General features: G+C 42.9%; 1 protein-coding gene across 3 annotated transcripts in view; it reads right to left on the reverse strand.

Moving 5' to 3' along the window:
- Positions 1–19,484, reverse strand: part of LOC135512571 (choline transporter-like protein 5-B) — a 63,599-nt gene that overhangs the window by 27,500 nt on the left and 16,615 nt on the right. For all 3 annotated transcript variants that reach the window (XM_064934725.1, XM_064934727.1, XM_064934726.1), the window contains exon 2: positions 4,305–4,353. In XM_064934725.1, the coding sequence (XP_064790797.1) occupies positions 4,305–4,353 (49 nt within the window). The remainder of the gene's footprint in view (positions 1–4,304; positions 4,354–19,484) is intronic.

Raw genomic sequence — 19,484 nt, forward strand, 5'->3', positions numbered from 1 at the left:
ACTCTGTAGTGAGTGTTGCAAATGACAGACAATTTTTATGCGCCTCAGCACTCGGCGGTGCCGTTCTGTGAGCTTGCGTGGCCTATCATTTCGAGGCTGAGCCATTGTTGCTCCTATGTCACACCCTGATCTGTTTCACCTGTCTTTGTGATTGTCTCCACCCCCCTCCAGGTGTCGCTCATCTTCCCCTGTGTATTTATACCTGTGTTTGTCTGTTGCTAGTTTGTCTTGTTTGTTCAAGTCAACCAGGGTTTTGTGTCTCTGCTCCTGCTTTTCCCAGTCTCTCTATTCTCGCCCTCCTGATTTTGACCCTTGCCTGTCCTGACTCCAAGTCCACCTGCCTGATCACTCTGCCTGCCCCTGAGCCTGCCACTGACCTGTACCTTTGCTCCCCTCTGGATTACCAACCTCTGCCTTGCCATGGCCCCGGGGCCTGCCTTCCGCCCGGTACCGTTGCCCCGCCTCTGGTTTACTGACCCCTGCCTGCCTTGACCTGTCTATTGCCTGCCCCTGTTGGAATATTAAACTATTGTTTATTCGGCGTGGTCTGCATCTGGGTCTTACCTTCCTACCTGACATCCTAGGCGTTTCCACTTCACAATAACAGCACTTACAGTTGACCGGGACAGCTCTAGCAGGGCAGAAATTTGATAAACTGACTTGTTGGAAAGGTGGCATCCTATGACATTGCCACGTTGAAAGTCACAAAGCTCTTCAGTGAGGCCATTCTACTGCCAATGTTTGTCTGTGAAGATTGCATGGCTGTGTGCTCAAATAGCCGAATCCACTAAATAGCCAAATTCACATACTTTATATGGAATGCAACAACATTGAAAGACAATTGAAATGTAATTATAAAACAAAGCACTTTGCAACGGTTTCTTTGGTTAAGATAACAATTTCCAAATAATAAGAAATTACTCTCCCAACCACATTTCTTTCCAATTCAGAAATCCACGTTACGGAGTGGTAAATCGGTGACGGATGATGGTCGCAATTGACATCAGCTGTGCGGGTGATTTCAGTGCGTAATGATGGTTTAACGAGAGATCAGCTGGTGATAATCTAGTGGCCATCAGTGATTGCAATTTTCCCATTAAGACCTGATACTTAATTGTGAATGTCCAATTTGAGATATCTCACCAAATTACATTGCCCATAAATCCCCTCCAGCTAATAACTGACCCATGGACCATCTGTGCAGATCTGCATTACCCACAAAAATCCTGACCGTAAATCATATTTGATGGCATAGACTCAAGGAATGACACAAGTCTATAACATGATGGTTATGGAACTGAGACTTCAAAGGCTAAGCCATATTTCACAAACAAACCCAGTCCAAGGGAGCCGAGGCAGAAAATGTCTCCATCCTTACACTGACAACATTCCTGTAGAGACAGTGTGATACAGTGTGAAGTGGACCTGCGGTGTGCCCAAGGCACTGCCGGCTCTGATATTAAACACGGTATTAAAAAGAGGCAAACGAGGGACTACTTTTTCATTTCATTCAAAAGACAAGGAACAAGAGCTGTCGAGGTTGCCATGGTGAGGACTGAATTTCTCAGTGTCCATTAGGAGTTGAGTCAGGTAGCGGACCAGAGGGCAGCTAGGAATCATGGGTGATTAGTCTATGAGATCCAGGGGGTGGGACCCTGACGCAGACCTTCTGTCAACTCTTCACCTCTTCACCGTGAAGTGAGTCTCCACTGTCTTCTACCCAAACCCCCAGGGCCTAGAGACTTCCTAGTCCTCGCTGAATGAAAAGCATACCCATAATATGATGCAGCCATCACCATACTGAAAATATGAAGAGTGGTACTCAGCAGAGTATGTGAGCGGAGTTGAGCAGTCAGAAATCCCTCTTATCGCTCATGGAGTGGTGCTTTTCCAGCGCGCCAAGTCCTTTCCAACTGCACCGCGAAAAACCGCTCCTCGCTCACAGGGGGGTAAAAATGACACTCCAAATGTGTTCGATTCATTAAAATCCCAATTTAACCAACACCCATCTATTTTTGTGACTACCTGGACCTCCCATCTGGTTTTGAAGTATTGAAACCAAACTGTACGACTTGAATGAAAAGTAACAGGAAAGGTAACTGTAAGAAGCGCTCATCATTTCAAATAGGCTACATTAGACAGAGACTACCTATTAAGGCAAAGCTAGCACTACAGAGCTAACATAGAACAACCTTTGTGTCAGGTGAACGCTGAAAAGAAGCTGGTAAACGAGACACACAAAAAACTAGGTATCTTTCTCTCATCTCTGTGACGCAAACGCAGCCCAACTGCAAATGTGGTCCAATGCCAAATCCCAGTCATAGTCTAAAAGTCTTAGATCTCCATAGCTGAACCAAAATCTGTCGGCTAGAACCATTTCCTTTCCCCTGCTGGGTGGGTATGTATGTGTGCTGCTACTCTAAGTGCTGTGAGGCAGTGGGTAACGGCTGGCATTCCTGTCAGTGACATGTGAAGCTCTGTGACAGAGTGTTCTATTCGTAAAGCTGACTCCACTTGGGGAGCCATTGGTGCCATGGCTGTGGTGGTGATGACCGGTCGACACTGCCACAGAATAGCGTGGCTGCAATTCTTGTGCGTCACCATTGGCCGACTGTTTCCACCACACAATGGGAATTAACAGGGAGAAAGTTTGGGAGAGAGGGGTAGAGATAATGGATTCTCACATGTTGAAACACACCGGGAAGTTTCTCAAGGTCTGGAGAGCCAATAGATATAGAAGTGGAAGGCACAGGGGATAGAATGTTTTGCAACTTCCCTGCAGAAGTCTCAAGGACAAATTTACAGTCCATGTATGTGTCTTGACTAAAAGGTGTGCAGTCCACTATTCAGGGCGGGACGATACCAATATCGGGATATTTTTTTTCAAGGCAAAAATGAAAACAAAGCAGACCTTCTGTATGTAAAATATTGTGTGCTGTAGCTTGGAAAATAAATCAAATGTGACTCTGGATGACAACATAATGATGTTGGTTTCCAACATTAGGGCTGTTTTCCTAAAGAATTTAAATCTGCTTCACATTTTGTTTCCTTGCCACAATACTAATGGGAATCCCGATACTGGTATCGCGCCGGCCCTAGTCAATGGCATCATTCAATTCATACATTATTCAGATGTACTTTATGGATTGATATATCACCCGTACCGCAGCATAATGGAAGCCGGAATTATTCAGAGCTACAATGCATCTCCATTTTCTCTACTCTTTTAGAGGACTGTTCAATAACCACAGATACAGACTTAATTTAGGCGGTGAGCTTCTGAGAAAAAAAGACAACCGAAGGAGAGTCAGTCCTCTCTCAGTTCTTTTTTTTTTTAAACCTCTAAGCCAGATAAACATCAAAGTGTCTTCACTTTAGTCCACAGCTGTAGGAGTAAAACGAACTGGAGAGGGTGAGATTAAGGCTCGGGGGGAGGGGGGGGGGCATGCTTTCCCCACCAGTGTATATGAAGCTGGTCCTGAATGTCTATTCTACAGTATGAAGTAATGAAACGCTTCAGGGCAGAAATTAGTGGTGTAAAGACTAAAACCACAAAGTTGAAAGGCTATAAGACATACACAGCTGCATCCTAAATTGGTAATTGAGAAATCTTGTTTACGATGTTGTCTTGTGGGATGGCGGACTCCAGTGAGAGCCAATGACAATCCAAACAAATTTAAACAAGGCATAGCAACAGGACATTGGTATATGTACTAGATAAAGCCAGGCATTCAAATAAAAAGGACATAGCCAGGTTATACATGAAAGGTATATGTTGGAAAGAAGTACTTAAATTGGCTGCTTCCCTGTGATATACGAGTTTGTGTTCCTCCAGTCTCCCAGGCTGGTTAACAATGTGTGTCATTGGGTTAACGCCAGCCGATCGTGTGACTAATAGCTATTGATCTGTGTGATGTAGCGAAGACAGCTGCCAGCACTCAGCCTCCCTCTCCATTAACAGTGCCTGGCAAATTATCAATCCGTCAACACATAGAGTGACGTGCAAAAGAGCTTATGAAACAATAAGTTTAATATTTTTATTTGGAGAAAAAAGAAGAAGAATAATATAAGATGTGTAGTGGTTTTGACAGAATGCACAATTCCATTCTATGGCAGATTGAGAAGAAGACGATAGGCCCATCTTTGGCGCAAATCAAAAAGAGAGAGAAAAAGAAGCCTTTGGGGAACAACTATCAGTACGCTGTTGAACGTCCATCGTGGAGTCAATTACAAGCGCATTACTGAACATGTTTCTATTGCTTCTTCGTGCAAGGGAAGTTGGAGGAGACCAGAGGATACAGTACCTGTTATGGATAGGTCCTCTGAAGCCCGGGTCAAACTTGCGTGGCTCACCTGTAAGCGAAGCAGATCATTGCATGGTTAGCCTCTAACATGCAAAACAACTGTGCCCTTGGTGAACTACAAGGCTTAGAAACAGGAACATCGAGAGTAAATCTCCAATAACCAGACAAGTGACATGTAAGAGAGCAAATTATAAGTTATTGCATGTAGACTTAGACTATAGAGCAGAAACTGCCCTCAAGAAACATACGATAACTGCACATGGCATTACTGACAGGAATGCTCATGGCGATCAATGAGAGAGTAAAACAACAGCACATGTACCATTAGTCATAACATTGTGTCTGGTCCTGTCCTGCAATAAACATAACATGCAACTGCCTGGGAGGGCACTAATTATCTCAGTTCACAAGTCCTTTCTGTGTCTGTGTCCAAAATGGCACCCTATTCCCTATATAGTGCACCACTTTTTACCAGGACCCATAGGGCTCTGGTTAAAAGCAGTGGAGTATGTAGGGAATGGGGTGCCATTTGGGACACATCCTCTGTAGCTGTACTGAGGTGCTAACATGATGCCAAGCTACTATAGATCAGGGGTTCCCAAATTCAGCACGGTGGAACATCCCACGTCTATTTCTGTCTTATACTCTGTACACAAGCCTCTTGTTGGTGGAAAGCTTATTTCCTGCAATCCTACACATTTTGTCATAGGGTGAACAGAGCATTTTCCAGTTTTAAAGCTAATTGTCTTGTAATTATATACATTTTGCCATGTCGTATGTGTATTCATGTGATATTTGAGTGACTCAAAGAAAAAAACAGAAAAAGAAAAAACATTAGCTGGCATAGGCTAGTGGTTCTGGACATTTCTGACAAGTTATAAATAGCTCTTTAAGGTATGCAATGACAAGAGGAAAACTGATGATGCATTACCCAATTTCAAAATTGCACCTTGTGCATTCTACTATTACAATTTTCAAGAGTAAGTTGAAAGCCGGACTGAGTCCCACCCCACAGTTTGGGAACCACTGCTACAGATAACAGAAAGTTCTGTGTTCACACAGAGCCTTTGGGGGTATATAAATCATCAAATTTAACTACACAGAAGCACAGAAGGCATATCTGGGTCAATGCACAGGAATGTCCACTTGACCCTGTAAATGTTATCAGTCCCACTTTAAACCCACTATACACCACCCCACGTGGCCCTCCTAAAAATCTGGTTCTGTGTGTGTGTGTGTGTGTGTATATGTGTGTGTGTGTGCATGCGCACGTGTGTGCCTGTTGCCTGTATACTTGTGTGTGTGTGTGTCGACGTGTATGCCCACACGTGTGTGTATGCATAATGCATATGGTTTGCTAGTGCCCCCATGGAGTTGCAGTATGAACGGTTCCTGTGAGCACATTCATCATCACACAGAGTGTAATTTCTCAGAGCAGCATGAGTGGGCTTATCTCCCATCTGCCTGTCTCTGAAGACCTGCTTCTGCTCTGAGAGATACAGCTCACTTGGCAGAACCCAGCACCATGGATACTGTACTATGCACTGGGCCTCCTAACTGAGCACTCATTAATCACTGGATGTCATTGGCTGAGACGGAGAGAGAGTGAGAAAGATGCATGGAATCGCTCTTATGTCGATGATCAATCCCATGGCTGTGATGTTCATCATTTCTGGTTGAAGACATTCTCTGAGCGGCACTGTTAGGATATTCAGGGATGACATTCGGAAGAGTCATTAGTTAATTAGCATAACATTCGGAAGAGTCATTAGTTATTTAGCTGATGCTTTTATCCGAAGCGATGTACAGAATGTATCAGATCCAAGGGAATTGAACCCATAACCCTTGCGACAGAAACACTATAATCCAAACCACTGAGTATGGAGCCTATTGTTCTGTACTGCTGTTGTGTTTTGATTCTAAATAAAAAGATGGGGACCTTGGAGATTTTCTTGGATAAATCTGCATCTCTCAGCCGAGGACACGTAGACACAGGACCAGGTGCAGTCATAGTTGACGTGTGTTAATAGCCTGGTCATGTTTTGCATGACAATGACCACATGAGTTTGCAAAACAGCCCAAACAGATCTGGGACCAGGCCAGTGTGTTACTGCCTTATACAGCACATTTACTTATTTTGATTGGCAAACTACATCGATATGATTGAGACACGGATGCAAATTGATGCTATAAAGATACGAGACATCAATGATGCAGTGAAATGCCTTTTACTGTACTATGGCAGTATGCTTTAGCTTGCCATGTTCCAAGACGTGAAGGTCATGACAGCAACAACATCTATTTCCTCAGGCAAAAGCAGAAAAAACAACAACTTGGCATTACATCAGTGCAAGATGTTGGAATGGGACCCAGGACACCTGCACCAGGTATAGACCTGGGGTTTTCAAACTGGGATCCGCGGATGAGGTACTGCAGGGGGTCCATGATTTTATTTGGGAGGGGGGGGATTTTTTGTGTGGAACATTATTATTTTATGACCATCACTAGCTGCAACAGAATACCTTCGCGGATACCCTTTTTATGTCTCTGCATCCAGGAAATTACAGTCATTGGAGCAAAGTTTGTTTTTTTGTATAGAAAATTCTTAGGCAGGCCATCTAAGTGTTAATTTTAAAGAATGGAAAATCTGTTTCAGTGTCAAGTTAACATTACTATCTTTGAAAAGTAAAGCCTCGTTCACACTGTAGGCCTTATTAACGCTCAAATCAGTTGTCCTTTTCAAATCGGTTGTCTTACAAGTGACCAAATCGTATGTGTGTGCTCTGACAAAAGTCCTTTGCTGACATGGCTACGCTAGTTGACATGGTAACGATGGGTCCGTGCACAGTGGTGTAGGCTAATTTATTGTGGTGCTCGTGCTTCCTGTCACTCAGAAGTTATGTAGCAAGCTAAGGTGACAACAATGCCTGCCATGGACATTTCCCAGTTGCTTTGAATGTTCAAAATCGTAGTGTGATAATGATCTGACTTACAAAACAAGTCCTTTTTGGCTAGCCAAGGCAGTCAACTAGCTAGCTAGGTAGCTGCTTCACTTTCTAGCAGATTCCCTATTTGTTTGTGGACAATTAACAAGCTAGTTAGCTACCACATGTCCTTGTCAAACTGTCAACAGAGTAGCTAGCAAGCAACAAGATATGCCAAATAACAAATATATCCAATTGGCCAAGAATCAGATTTGTATCTGACTTCAAATAACCCATGAAGGTGGTTTTAAAATGTGGCTTAAAATATCAGATTCCATGTGCTTTTTGGCTGTTCAGACTTCAGGAAAGAGAACAGTTTTGAAATGAATATGATTTATTTTTATATGATTTGAGTCACTTCTAACTGACAATAAGGATAAGGCTTTACAATCAAATAAAAGCTAGACACTCGGGGAGAATCAAAAGCGGAGAAACATAGCAGTAGCCATGGCAAAATGCATAGACTTGCTGGAAATTAGCTTTAAAAATGCAAAATTGTCTCTCAGCTCCATGCCAAACTGTTTAGAATTGCTGGAAATTATCTTTTACAACAGCAACATTTTCTCTACACCGCAAAGATACCTTTCTAGCTAATAGACTTAGATGTTAGTTTCCACTTCCTCTTCCAATGAACTGTGGGCGGGTCAAAATAATGACACTGTCTACCAAATCTATTAATTTGAAATGTTGATTACTTATTTGCCATTAACATTCACGACAAGATAAGACATTACTTTTTTGTTGTTGATAACATGATGGGGGTCCCTGGGTTGCCGGTTTGCCTGTGTGGGGGGTCCCTGGGCAAGAAAAGTTTGAAATCCTCTGCTATAGACGCTTCCAACAGAACTTTCACAGCCAGCTCAAGTAACTGGCAATGACTATTGGCCAAACAGATTCGCCATTGACAATTCCTACAGTATATGGCTTCAGAGTAGATATTGAAAGTGGGTCCTGTGCAGTAGGAGATTGGTTGGATCTGTGTCGGCACTTCCGCAAGGCGTATGATACTAATAGAAACTTGCTACCTTTCTGTGATGCATCATTAGTTGCCTTAAGTTGTTTTTATATCCCGGTGGATGTTCTTACAAACCGGTGGCTGGCAGGTTGCATCACATTAACTCATATCAGAGCTAATTAGAGCTCCAGCTGCCGGGGGTTGTGAGCTGGCTATCTGTTGGACCGGAACTCAAGCAACCAGGCAGAATGCAAATAGACAGAAAACATTTTTTCATAGATATTGCTATGGTGTGTGAATATTTCAAGCGACTGAGTGCTCCCTGGTCTTTGTCAGCCATCGTGGTGAAAACAGACGGGTCGGTATCAAGGGGAGGATTGAGGATGGGAATTCATACAGAGATGAAGGGAAGCCAACGGCAAGAGGACAGATTGCGCAACAGCAAGGGGCAGGAGGAAATTGTCTTGGGAGAGCCTGAGATATCGCTCTGTCTCTATGTCAGTGATGAACACTCAGTAAGTCCATGCAGAGACCCGCCAGTGTGTTCTACTGGGGAACCAATGGGGGCCGTGGGCATCAGCCTCTTGTTAGGGTGTAAAAAGCGGTCACCAGCTTGGCGATCAATGTCTTACTACTACCATACTATTGGGTGCATATACTCACAGACTTAAATGCAAGTTTCCAGAGTACTCTTACAACATTAATCAACAACATGAGTGGCTGAAATTCACTAGATTTTCATCAGTACAAACACACTAAACCAGGATTTGCTTATTGGGCACAACCTGTGAATCCTGACCGCTTGGCTTTATTGGTGTACTCACCACGGTAGCCTAGCGTTTCCTCCTCTCAGAAGGCCTCTGAGCTTTACTCTGGTTCACAAAACTGACTATAGACCCATTATACATTACCGGCGGGCCCGACATTCACCAGTAACACTGAACCACCAGTATACTTGGCCTTGGTTGATGACTGTACTTAGACTTGGCCAGTGCAAAGAGAGTAGTGGATGTGTGATGTGTTGCTGGGGTCAGGATGAACGAAGGGCTTTAGTCAACAAAATGTGGAAAATGCCTGCGAGGCATATTGTGGCAGTTAGATAACATCATTGTGTTGGCTCTGTTGAACCCGTGCACAGCAACATCGAGGGTGCAAACTGATGGTGCCTGATGTCCTAAAGATAGCAGTATCATTTTTGAAGGTAAATATTGAACTTTTGCTAAATAAGGTGTTCAATAAACAGTCAAGTAACATAATTATTTCAAATTTGATTCACCAGCATTTATAACTGCATGATTTTCTAAGCTTTGACTGTCATGTTTCTAACTAATTACTTCAAGAAATGTCTTCAAATGTGTCTGTCCCATTTTGTTTCCAAAGGCTGATAGTTAATGGAGAATTTCTGTGCAGCCCTGAAGATCATACTGTATGTGTAAGCACTAAGCAGAGGTGAATAAAGGCTTGGAATTGTGAGTCAATGCTAAGAATTTTGTCGAAGGGAATGGACTAAATGTGGAAGAAAAATGTTAAGACATGCAATCCTTTTTCAGGATAATGCACATCATTTTAAATTCTAAATTGCTGATCTGCAATGAATACACCTAAGTACTAATTCCACTGTCCACACCAACATTGATGGTTTTTGGTCACAGGTTCAGGAATGGCTGAAGGTTTAGCTAACTCTGCAAATAGCACTACTAGGGGATTTGAAAAGACATAATCAACCAATCAATAATATAATACTCTTATCAAAACATTGTATCTTTAATTTACAATCTGTAGAAACTTTGAGAATAGAAAGGTGCAACACTTTTGTCTAGCACAATTGAAAAATATATGGCTAATAGAAGCTGAAGGTTCAGAGTAAAAAAAACAATGTAACAAAAAACATAACTAATGTAAAATATGTGTATGTAAAATAAAAAAGGTATGTATAAGCTGGAAGTAGAAGCCCAAGTATTGTTGTCTATTAGTTTACTCAAATTAGGGGAGGGACGATAGGGTTAGGGTAAAATAATAAAGAAGGAAAATATATTAAAATAAATGTTTACCCAACAATAATATGATGCAGATAATTACATTGACAGAAGCCACAATCTGTCTGCAATGTTAAAGCAGTTCTACCCCCTAAACATCTACCCAACACATTGATGTTGCAAACTGATGGTGCCTGCCTGATGTCTTTATGATAGCAGCATCCTATTTGAAGGTAAGATTGAACTTAAATGGAATATCTGTTCAATAAACGCTCAAGCAATATACATTATTTTATTTCTCAATTTGATTCAACATTAATTTTTTTCTGTACAGCTATGAAATCAGATGAAATAACCCACCAAAGTCAATCAACAACCCATATTCAGTTCTAGAATTGTTTTAAATAAAATATTTACAGATTAAGAAGTAACTCAGTGTGTTTAGTTTATGTTACATTTAAAATATAGATATTTTTAGATCCATTTCCACAATACATTAGATAATATAAAGATTTGGCCAAATCATATATTTTTCTAAAAATATATTCAATACATTTATCAGACACGTTTTTTTCAATGCAATTGTCTCAAGGCTTCAAAATCCTTTTTTAACATGTCTCCTCCCCTATACCTACACTGGTTGAAGAGGATTTAACATCAATAAGGGCTCATAGCTTTCACCTGGATTCACCTGGTCAGTCTATGTCAGGGAAAGAGCAGGTGTTTATAATGTCCAGATGTATTTCAATGTATTAAATACATTTTTGATAAATATATGATTTGGCCAATTCATCATATTTTCTAATATGTACAAAAATATGTTTTTCTTGTAAGGGCGACTGGTGTCTGCTCGGCCCCTCTACTGACACTGTGCTAGTCTCTCACATAGAGACTTTACGTATGAAATTAGAGATGACGGTGCATGTTGTGCCCGTAGGGCACAGACAAATATGTTGTCTGTAGTAGAGGTCGACCGACTATGAATTTTGAAAACGCCGATACCGATTATTGGAGGACAAAAAAAGCCGATACCGGTTAAATTGGCCGATTTTTTATTTTTTATTTGTAATAATGACAATTACAACAATACTGAATGAACACTTATTTTAACTTAATATAATACATCAATAAAATTAATTTAGCCTCAAGTAAATAATGGAACATGTTCAATTTGGTTTACATAATGGAAAAACAAAGTGTTGGAGAAGAAAGAAAAAGTGCAATATGTGCTATGTAAGAAAGCTAACGTTTCAGTTCCTTGCTCAGAACATGAGAACATATGAAAGCTGGTGGTTCCTTTTAACATGAGTCTTCAATATTCCCAGGTAAGAAGTTTTAGGTTATAGTTATTATAGGAATTATAGGACTATTTCCCTCTATACCATTTGTATTTCATTAACCTTTGACTATTGGATGTTCTTATAGGCACTTTAGTATTGCCAGTGTAACAGTATAGCTTCCGTCCCTCTCCTCGCTCCTCCCTGGGCTTCGAACCAGCAACACAACGACAACAACCACCATCGAAGCAGCGTTACCCATGCAGAGCAAGGGGAACAACTACTAGAAGGCTCAGAGCGAGTGACGTTTGAAACGCTATTAGCGTGCGCTAACTAGCTAGCCATTTCACTTCGGTTACACCAGCCTCATCTCGGGAGTTGATAGGCTTGAAGTCATAAACAGCGCAATGCTTGATGCACAACGAAGAGCTGCTGGCAAAACGCACGAAAGTGCTGTTTGAATGAATATTTACGCGCCTGCTTCTGCCTACCACCGCTCAGTCAGATACTTGTATGCTCAGTCAGATTATACGCAACGCAGGACACGCTAGATAATATCTAGTAATATCATCAACCATGTGTAGTTAACTAGTGATTATGATTGAGTGTTTTTTATAAGGTAAGTTTAATGCTAGCTAGCAACTTACCTTGGATTACTGCATTCGCGTAACAGGCAGTCTCCTTGTGGAGTGTAGGTCGTTATCGCGTTGGACTAGTTAAATAAGGTTGCCAGACTGGATCCCTCGAGCTGACAAGGTGAAAATCTGTCGTTCTGCCCCTGAACAAGGCAGTTAACCCACCGTTCCTAGGCCGTCGTTGAAAATAAGAATGTGTTCTTAACTGACTTGCCTAGTTAAATAAAAGGTATAAAAAATAAAAAATAATACAAATGTAAAAAAATAAAAATAAAATCGGCACCCAAAAATACCGATTTCCAATTGTTATGACAGCTTGAAAATCGGCCCTAATTAAATCGGCCATTCCGATTAATCGGTCGACCTCTAGTCTGTAGTTATCTGTAGGTAGTATATGTCTGTAGTTGGTTTGTGTTTACAGTGTTTAAATATGGAATGAGGATGTTAGCAATATGTATACACAAATGCAATGTACAGTTTGCAAGTATGTGTGATGTGTGCTGTAGTGAGGGGTTAGTCTTGCGAAGCCAGATGCCGTAGTCTAGACAGAGGCTAGGGGCCATTATTTATCCAAGCAAATAACAAGGCTCAGCAAATCTCTCATGTCTAATGTTAGCAATGTTTGTAGGAGAATTTCATCATCCAATGGAGATTTCATCATCCAATGCAAATGAACTGGTCATTATAGCTACTCTCTGGGGCATTGAGAGCAGACTGGGTATGGAATTACATATCACAAATCATTGTACTCCAATCCTATTTGCATCCTCTGTCTACCAAAGCTAAAGATTATGGGTCAATCTACACCACAGCATTGACCTGCCATCATTGACCGTGACATAACAGATTGATGGTTTAACAAAGTTGTGTCACTCCCCACAAATTCCACATTCCAATCATTCAGTGGTTAATCAATGGATGTCCTTGAAGATATACACTTACTAGATAGGTACACCCATCAAGTACCGGGTTATAACCCCCCCCCCCCTTGCCTCCAAAACAGTATGAATTCTACAGGACATTCTACAAGGTGTTGGAGACATTCCACAGGGATGTTGGTCCATGCTGACGCGATGGCATCATGCAGTTGCTGCAGATTGGACGGCAGTACATTCATGCTGCAAACAGCCCGTTCCATCTCATCCCAAAGATACTCTATTGGGTTGAGGTCTGGGGTCTGCGCAGGCCACTCACTGTCATGTTCCAGGCAATGTTTTCACACTCCTCAATTGTTCAGTGTTGGTGATCGCGTGCCCACTGGAGCCGCTTCTTGTTGTTTTTAGCTGATTTGAGTGGAACCCAATGTGGTCGTCAGTTGCAATAGCCCATCTGTGACAAGGGTTGACAAGTTGTGCATTCCGAGAGGCATTTCTGCACACGACTGTTGTACTGTGCCGTTATTTGTCTGTTTGTGTCCTGCCTGTTAGCTTGCACGATTCTTGCGATTTTCCTTCAACCACTGACATCATCGAGCTGTTTTTCGCCCACAGGACCGCCGCTAACTGGATGTTTTTTGTTGATCGCACCATTCTCGGTAAACCCTAGACACTGTCGTGCGTGAAAAGCCCAGGGGGGCGGCCGTTTCTGAGATACTGGATTCGACGATCATACCACATACCGCAAAGTTGCTTAGGTCACTTGTTTTGCCCATTTTAACATTCAGTCGAACAGTCACTGAATGCCTCGATGCCGGTCTGCCTGCTTTATATAACAAGCCACAGCCATTTTCCTAAACGGGGTGGAGTACCTAAAAAAATTATTGTCCGGTGAGTATTATAGGAGAGCCTCAACTAGACAGTCTTTGTTTCAGTCAGGCCGATTCCAAACAGTAGGCTGAGTGGTGGGAAGCAACTTCAAAATGCCTGTGCTGGAGCCTTTCCAAACATAACAGCCCGGCGTGGAGTGATAAAGCTCAGCGCTTCAGGGAAAATAATTTGAGGGTGTTTTTCATCATGTTGTATTTCAAGTTTTTTGGTGGAAGAGAACATATAATGCTGTTATCCCTCTACTGGAGCCCTCCTGATGGGGCTGGTTGGAATAGTGTAGACTTATGAGTTATGGAGACAGTTCGTGCCCAAACTGATTCACAAGGCAAATAGTCTGTCTGATTCTGGATAATATAACAATTCATTCAGTCAGTTCTTAGTCTAGTTCCATGTGAGAGCGACGTAGATATAGCAGACAATAAAATGCATCTTATTACTGGGAGAGAGAAAAAACTACTTGGCGAAGATCTTTTCAAATCACTGTAAATGTGACCTTTTACTGAACTGAATTGTGTCATTATCCTTGGTCGGACTGGATGTCCTTGGTAGAGGGCTGTGATAGGGCTGAAGAGGCTTTGTAAAAAGGCTAGAAAGGGATGCCAGACAGTGTATTTGTGTCTGTTATAAAATCATTATTCAGGGATGAGTTAAGGCCACAAAAACAGCAGTATATTCCTTGATTAAATGCCTCTTTATGGAGATATATATTGGGCTTTTGTATTTTTGGTTGTCCTCATATACACTGTTGTCAATGTCAACCCAAGTACAGTATGACACTGTTTCCCCCTGCTCTCATCTCTCTCCCCTCCTCCTCCTCTGACTTTCTCAGCCTTTCCCCATAAACACATCCAGTACACAGACACAACAACACAGGCGGACACAGGCACCAGTGTCCTCATGTTCCACTATGTAACACAGGCTTCTTTCATAGGGTGGCCAGGCAAACGGCTCCACTACTGCAGGTGCAGCGCCTGGGTTGGAGCTGAGACGCCTTTCAGTTGGCCTTTTCCATTCTGCCCATTCATGAACATAATTAGACGGAGTGGCTGGCTGCAGAATGTCGGGTGTTTCTCATCTTTGAGGGTCGGGTGTTTCTCAACCCCTTTCACCCTTTTTTCAGCATGGTGGCTTGCAGAAAAACAATCTTCAACGTTCCGCATTGCAAATATCAACAGCTTAGCAAAGCAAGCACAGCGTGCAGGTTTGAGAGAACTTCTCTTTTCATTCATATTTGATGAGGCAAAGCCCTCAGCAGATCCATAGGTGTCTCAACGTTTCAGCCTTATTCTAAATTAGATGTTTTTATTTATTCATCAATCTACACACAATGCCACATATTGACAAAGCAAAAACAGGTTTTAGACATTTGAAATATCACTTTTAATAAGTATTCAGACCCATTACTCAGTACTTTGTTGATGCACCTTTGGCAGCAATTACAGCATTGAGTCTTTTTCGGTTTCTCCTATTCTTCTCTGCAGATCATCTCAAGCTCTGTCAAGTTGGATGGGGAGCGTTGCTGCACAGTTATTTTCAGGTCTCCAGAGATGTTCGATCGGGTTCAAGTCCGGGCTCTGGCTGGGCCACTCAAGGACATAAAGAGACTTGTCCCGAAGCCACTCCTGCCTTGTTGTCTTGGCTGTGCGCTTAAGATTGTTGTCCTGTTGGAAGGGGAAATTTCACACCAGTCTGAGGTCCTCAGTGCTCTGGAGCAGGTTTTCATCAAGGATCTCTCTTGACTTTGCTCCATTCATCTATGCCTCGATCCGTACTAGTCTCCCAGTCCCTGCCGCTGAAAAACATCCCCACAGAATGATACTGCCCCTACCATGCTTCACCGTAGGGATGGTGCCATGTTTCCTCCAGTTCAATCTTGGTTTCATCAGACCAGATAATCTTGTTTCTCATGGTCTGTGGGTCTTTAGGTGATTTTTGGGAAACTCCAAGCATGCTGTCATGAGCCTTTTACTGAGAAGTGGCTTCCGTCCGGCCACTCTACCATAAAGGCCTAACATAAAGGCCTAATCTTTCCGATTTGGTCCTGCGGTACATACCTACACGTACGCTACAGTCAAAAGACGCAGGCCTCCTTACTGTCCCTAGAATTTCTAAGCATACAGCTGGAGGCAGGGCTTTCTCCTATAGAGCTCCATTTTTATGGAATGGTCTGCCTACCCATGTGAGAGACGCAGACTGTCTCAACCTTTAAGTCTTTATTTTATTGAAGTCCTATGATTGAGTGTAGTCTGGCCCAGGAGTGTGAAGGTGAACGGAAAGGCACTGAAGCAACGAAACACCCTTGCTGTCTCTGCCTGGCCGGTTCCCCTCTCTTCAGTTCCCCTCTGGGATTCTCTGCCTCAAACCCTGTTACAGGGGCTGAGTCACTGGCTTACTGGTGCTCTTCCATGCTATCCCTAGGAGGGGTGTGTCACTTGAGTGGGTTAAGTCACTGATGTGATCTTCCTGTCCGGGTTAGCGCCCCCTCTTGGGTTGTGCCGTGGGGGAGATCTTTGTGGGCTATACTCAGCCTTGTCTCAGGATGGTAAGTTGGTGGTTGATGATATCCCTCTAGTGGTGTGGGGGCTGTGCTTTGGCAAAATGGGTGGGGTTATATCCTGCCTATTTGGCCCTGTCCGGGGGTATCGTTGGACAGGGCCACAGTGTCTCCTGACCCCTCCTGTCTTTATGTGTCGGGGGGCTAGGATCAGTTTGCTATATCTGGACTATTTATCCTGTCTTATCCGGTGTCCTGTGTGAATTTAAGTATGCTCTCTCTAATGCTCTCTCTCGGAGGACCTGAGCCCTATGACCATGCCTCAGGACTACCTGGCCTGATGACTCCTTGCTGTCCCCCGTCCACCTGGTTGTGCTGCTGCTCCAGTTTCAACTGTTCTGCCTGCGTCTATGGAACCCTGACCTGTTCACCGGATGTGCTACCTGTCCCAGACATGCTGTTTTCAACTCTCTAGAGGCAGCAGGAGCTGTAGAGATACTCTGAATGATCGGCTATGACAAGCCAACTGACAATTACTCCTGAGGTGCTGACCTGTTGCACCCTAGACAAACACTGTGATTATTATTATTATTTGACCGTGCTGGTCATCTATGAACATTTGAACATCTTGGCCATGTTCTGTTATAATCTCCACCCGGCACAGACAGAAGAGGACTAGCCACCCCTCATAGCCTGGTTCCTCTCTAGGTTTCTTCCTAGGTTCTGGCCTTTCTAGGGAGTGTTTCCTAGCCACCGTGCTTCTACATCTGCATTGCTTGCTGTTTGGGGTTTTAGGCTGCGTTTCTGTACAGAACTTTGTGACATCAGTTGACGTTAGAAGGGCTTTATAAATACATTTGATTGATGGATTGATTGATTGGTGGAGTGCTGCAGAGATGGTTGTCCTTCTGGAAGGGTCTCCCATATCCACAGAAGAACTCTAGACCTCTGTCAAAGTGACCATCGGATTCTTGGTCACCTTCTTTTTTATTCTGACAAGCACCGTCAACTGTGGGACCTTATAAAGACAGGTGTGTGCTTTTCCAAATCATATCCAATCAATTGAATTTACCACAGGTGGACTCCAATCAAGTTGTAGAAACATCTCAAGGACAATCAAGGTTAACAGGATGCATCCGAGCTCAATTTCAAGTCTCATAGCAAAGAGTCTGAATACTTATGTAAATAAGGTATCTGTTTTTATTTTTAATACATTTCAAAAAAAAAAAAAAGTTTTCTCTTGGTCATTATGGGCTATTGTGTGTAGATTGCTGAAAAATAACAACCTCTAGACCACCTTTACTCCACACACAGAGACGTGTACAAAGCTCTCCGTTGCCCTTACCATAATTCTATCCTGCAAAGCGCTACAGAGGGTAGTGCGTACGGCCCATTACATCATCGGGGCCAGGTTTCCTGCCATCTAGGCCCTCTATACCAGGCAGTGTCAGAGGAAGACCCTAAAAATTGCCAAAGAATCCAGCTACTCTGCTACCGCACAGAAAACGATACCGGAGCATCAAGTCTAGGTCCAAGAGGCCCCTCAACAGCTTCTTCCCTCAAGCCATAAGATGGGTGAACAGCTAATCAAATGCCTATCCGGACTATTTGCATTGACCCCCCCCCCCGTTTTTTTACGCTGCTGCTACTCACGGTTTATTATCTGTGCATAGTCACTTTACCCCTACCTACCTACATGTACATATTACAATTCTTTATTTTTTTTATTTCACCTTTATTTAACCAGGTAGGCAAGTTGAGAACAAGTTCTCATTTACAATTGCGACCTGGCCAAGATAAAGCAAAGCAGTTCGACACATACAACGACACAGAGTTACACATGGAGTAAAACAAACATACAGTCAATAATACAGTATAAACAAGTCTATATACGATGTGAGCAAATGAGGTGAGATAAGGGAGGTAAAAGGCAAAAAAAGGCCATGGTGGCAAAGTAAATAGAATATAGCAAGTAAAACACTGGAATGGTAGATTTGCAATGGAAGAATGTGCAAAGTAGAAATAAAAATAATTGGGTGCAAAGGAGCAAATTAAATAAATTAATTGAATACAGTAGGGAAAGTGGTAGTTGTTTAGGCTAAATTATAGGTGGGCTATGTACAGGTGCAGTAATCTGTGAGCTGCTCTGACAGTTGGTGCTTAAAGCTAGTGAGGGAGATAAGTGTTTCCAGTTTCAGAGATTTTTGTAGTTCGTTCCAGTCATTGGCAGCAGAGAACTGGAAGGAGAGGCGGCCAAAGAAAGAATTGGTTTTGGGGGTGACTAGAGAGATATACCTGCTGGAGCGTGTGCTACAGGTGGGAGATGCTATGGTGACCAGCGAGCTGAGATAAGGGGGGACTTTACCTAGCAGGGTCTTGTAGATGACATGGAGTCAGTGGGTTTGGCGACGAGTATGAAGCGAGGGCCAGCCAACGAGAGCGTACAATGGTGGGTAGTATATGGGGCTTTGGTGACAAAACGGATTGCACTGTGATAGACTGCATCCAATTTGTTGAGTAGGGTATTGGAGGCTATTTTGTAAATGACATCGCCAAAGTCGAGGATTGGTAGGATGTTCAGTTTTACAAGGGTATGTTTGGCAGCATGAGTGAAGGATGATTTGTTGCGAAATAGGAAGCCAATTATAGATTTAACTTTGGATTGGAGATGTTTGATATGGGTCTGGAAGGAGAGTTTACAGTCTAACCAGACACCTAAGTATTTGTAGTTGTCCACGTATTCTAAGTCAGAGCCGTCCAGAGTAGTGATGTTGGACAGGCGGGTAGGTGCAGGTAGCGATCGGTTGAAGAGCATGCATTTAGTTTTACTTGTATTTAAGAGCAATTGGAGGCCACGGAAGGAGAGTTGTATGGCATTGAAGCTTGCCTGGAGGGTTGTTAACACAGTGTCCAAAGAAGGGCCAAAAGTATACAGAATGGTGTCGTCTGCGTAGAGGTGGATCAGAGACTCACCAGCAGAGAAGAGAGTCAGTCCAAGAATTGAACCCTGTGGCACCCCCATAGAGACTGCCAGAGTTCCGGACAGCAGACCCTCCGATTTGACACACTGAACTCTATCAGAGAAGTAGTTGG

Source organism: Oncorhynchus masou, chromosome 24 (assembly GCF_036934945.1).
Source record: "Oncorhynchus masou masou isolate Uvic2021 chromosome 24, UVic_Omas_1.1, whole genome shotgun sequence".
Lineage (NCBI taxonomy): Eukaryota > Metazoa > Chordata > Actinopteri > Salmoniformes > Salmonidae > Oncorhynchus > Oncorhynchus masou.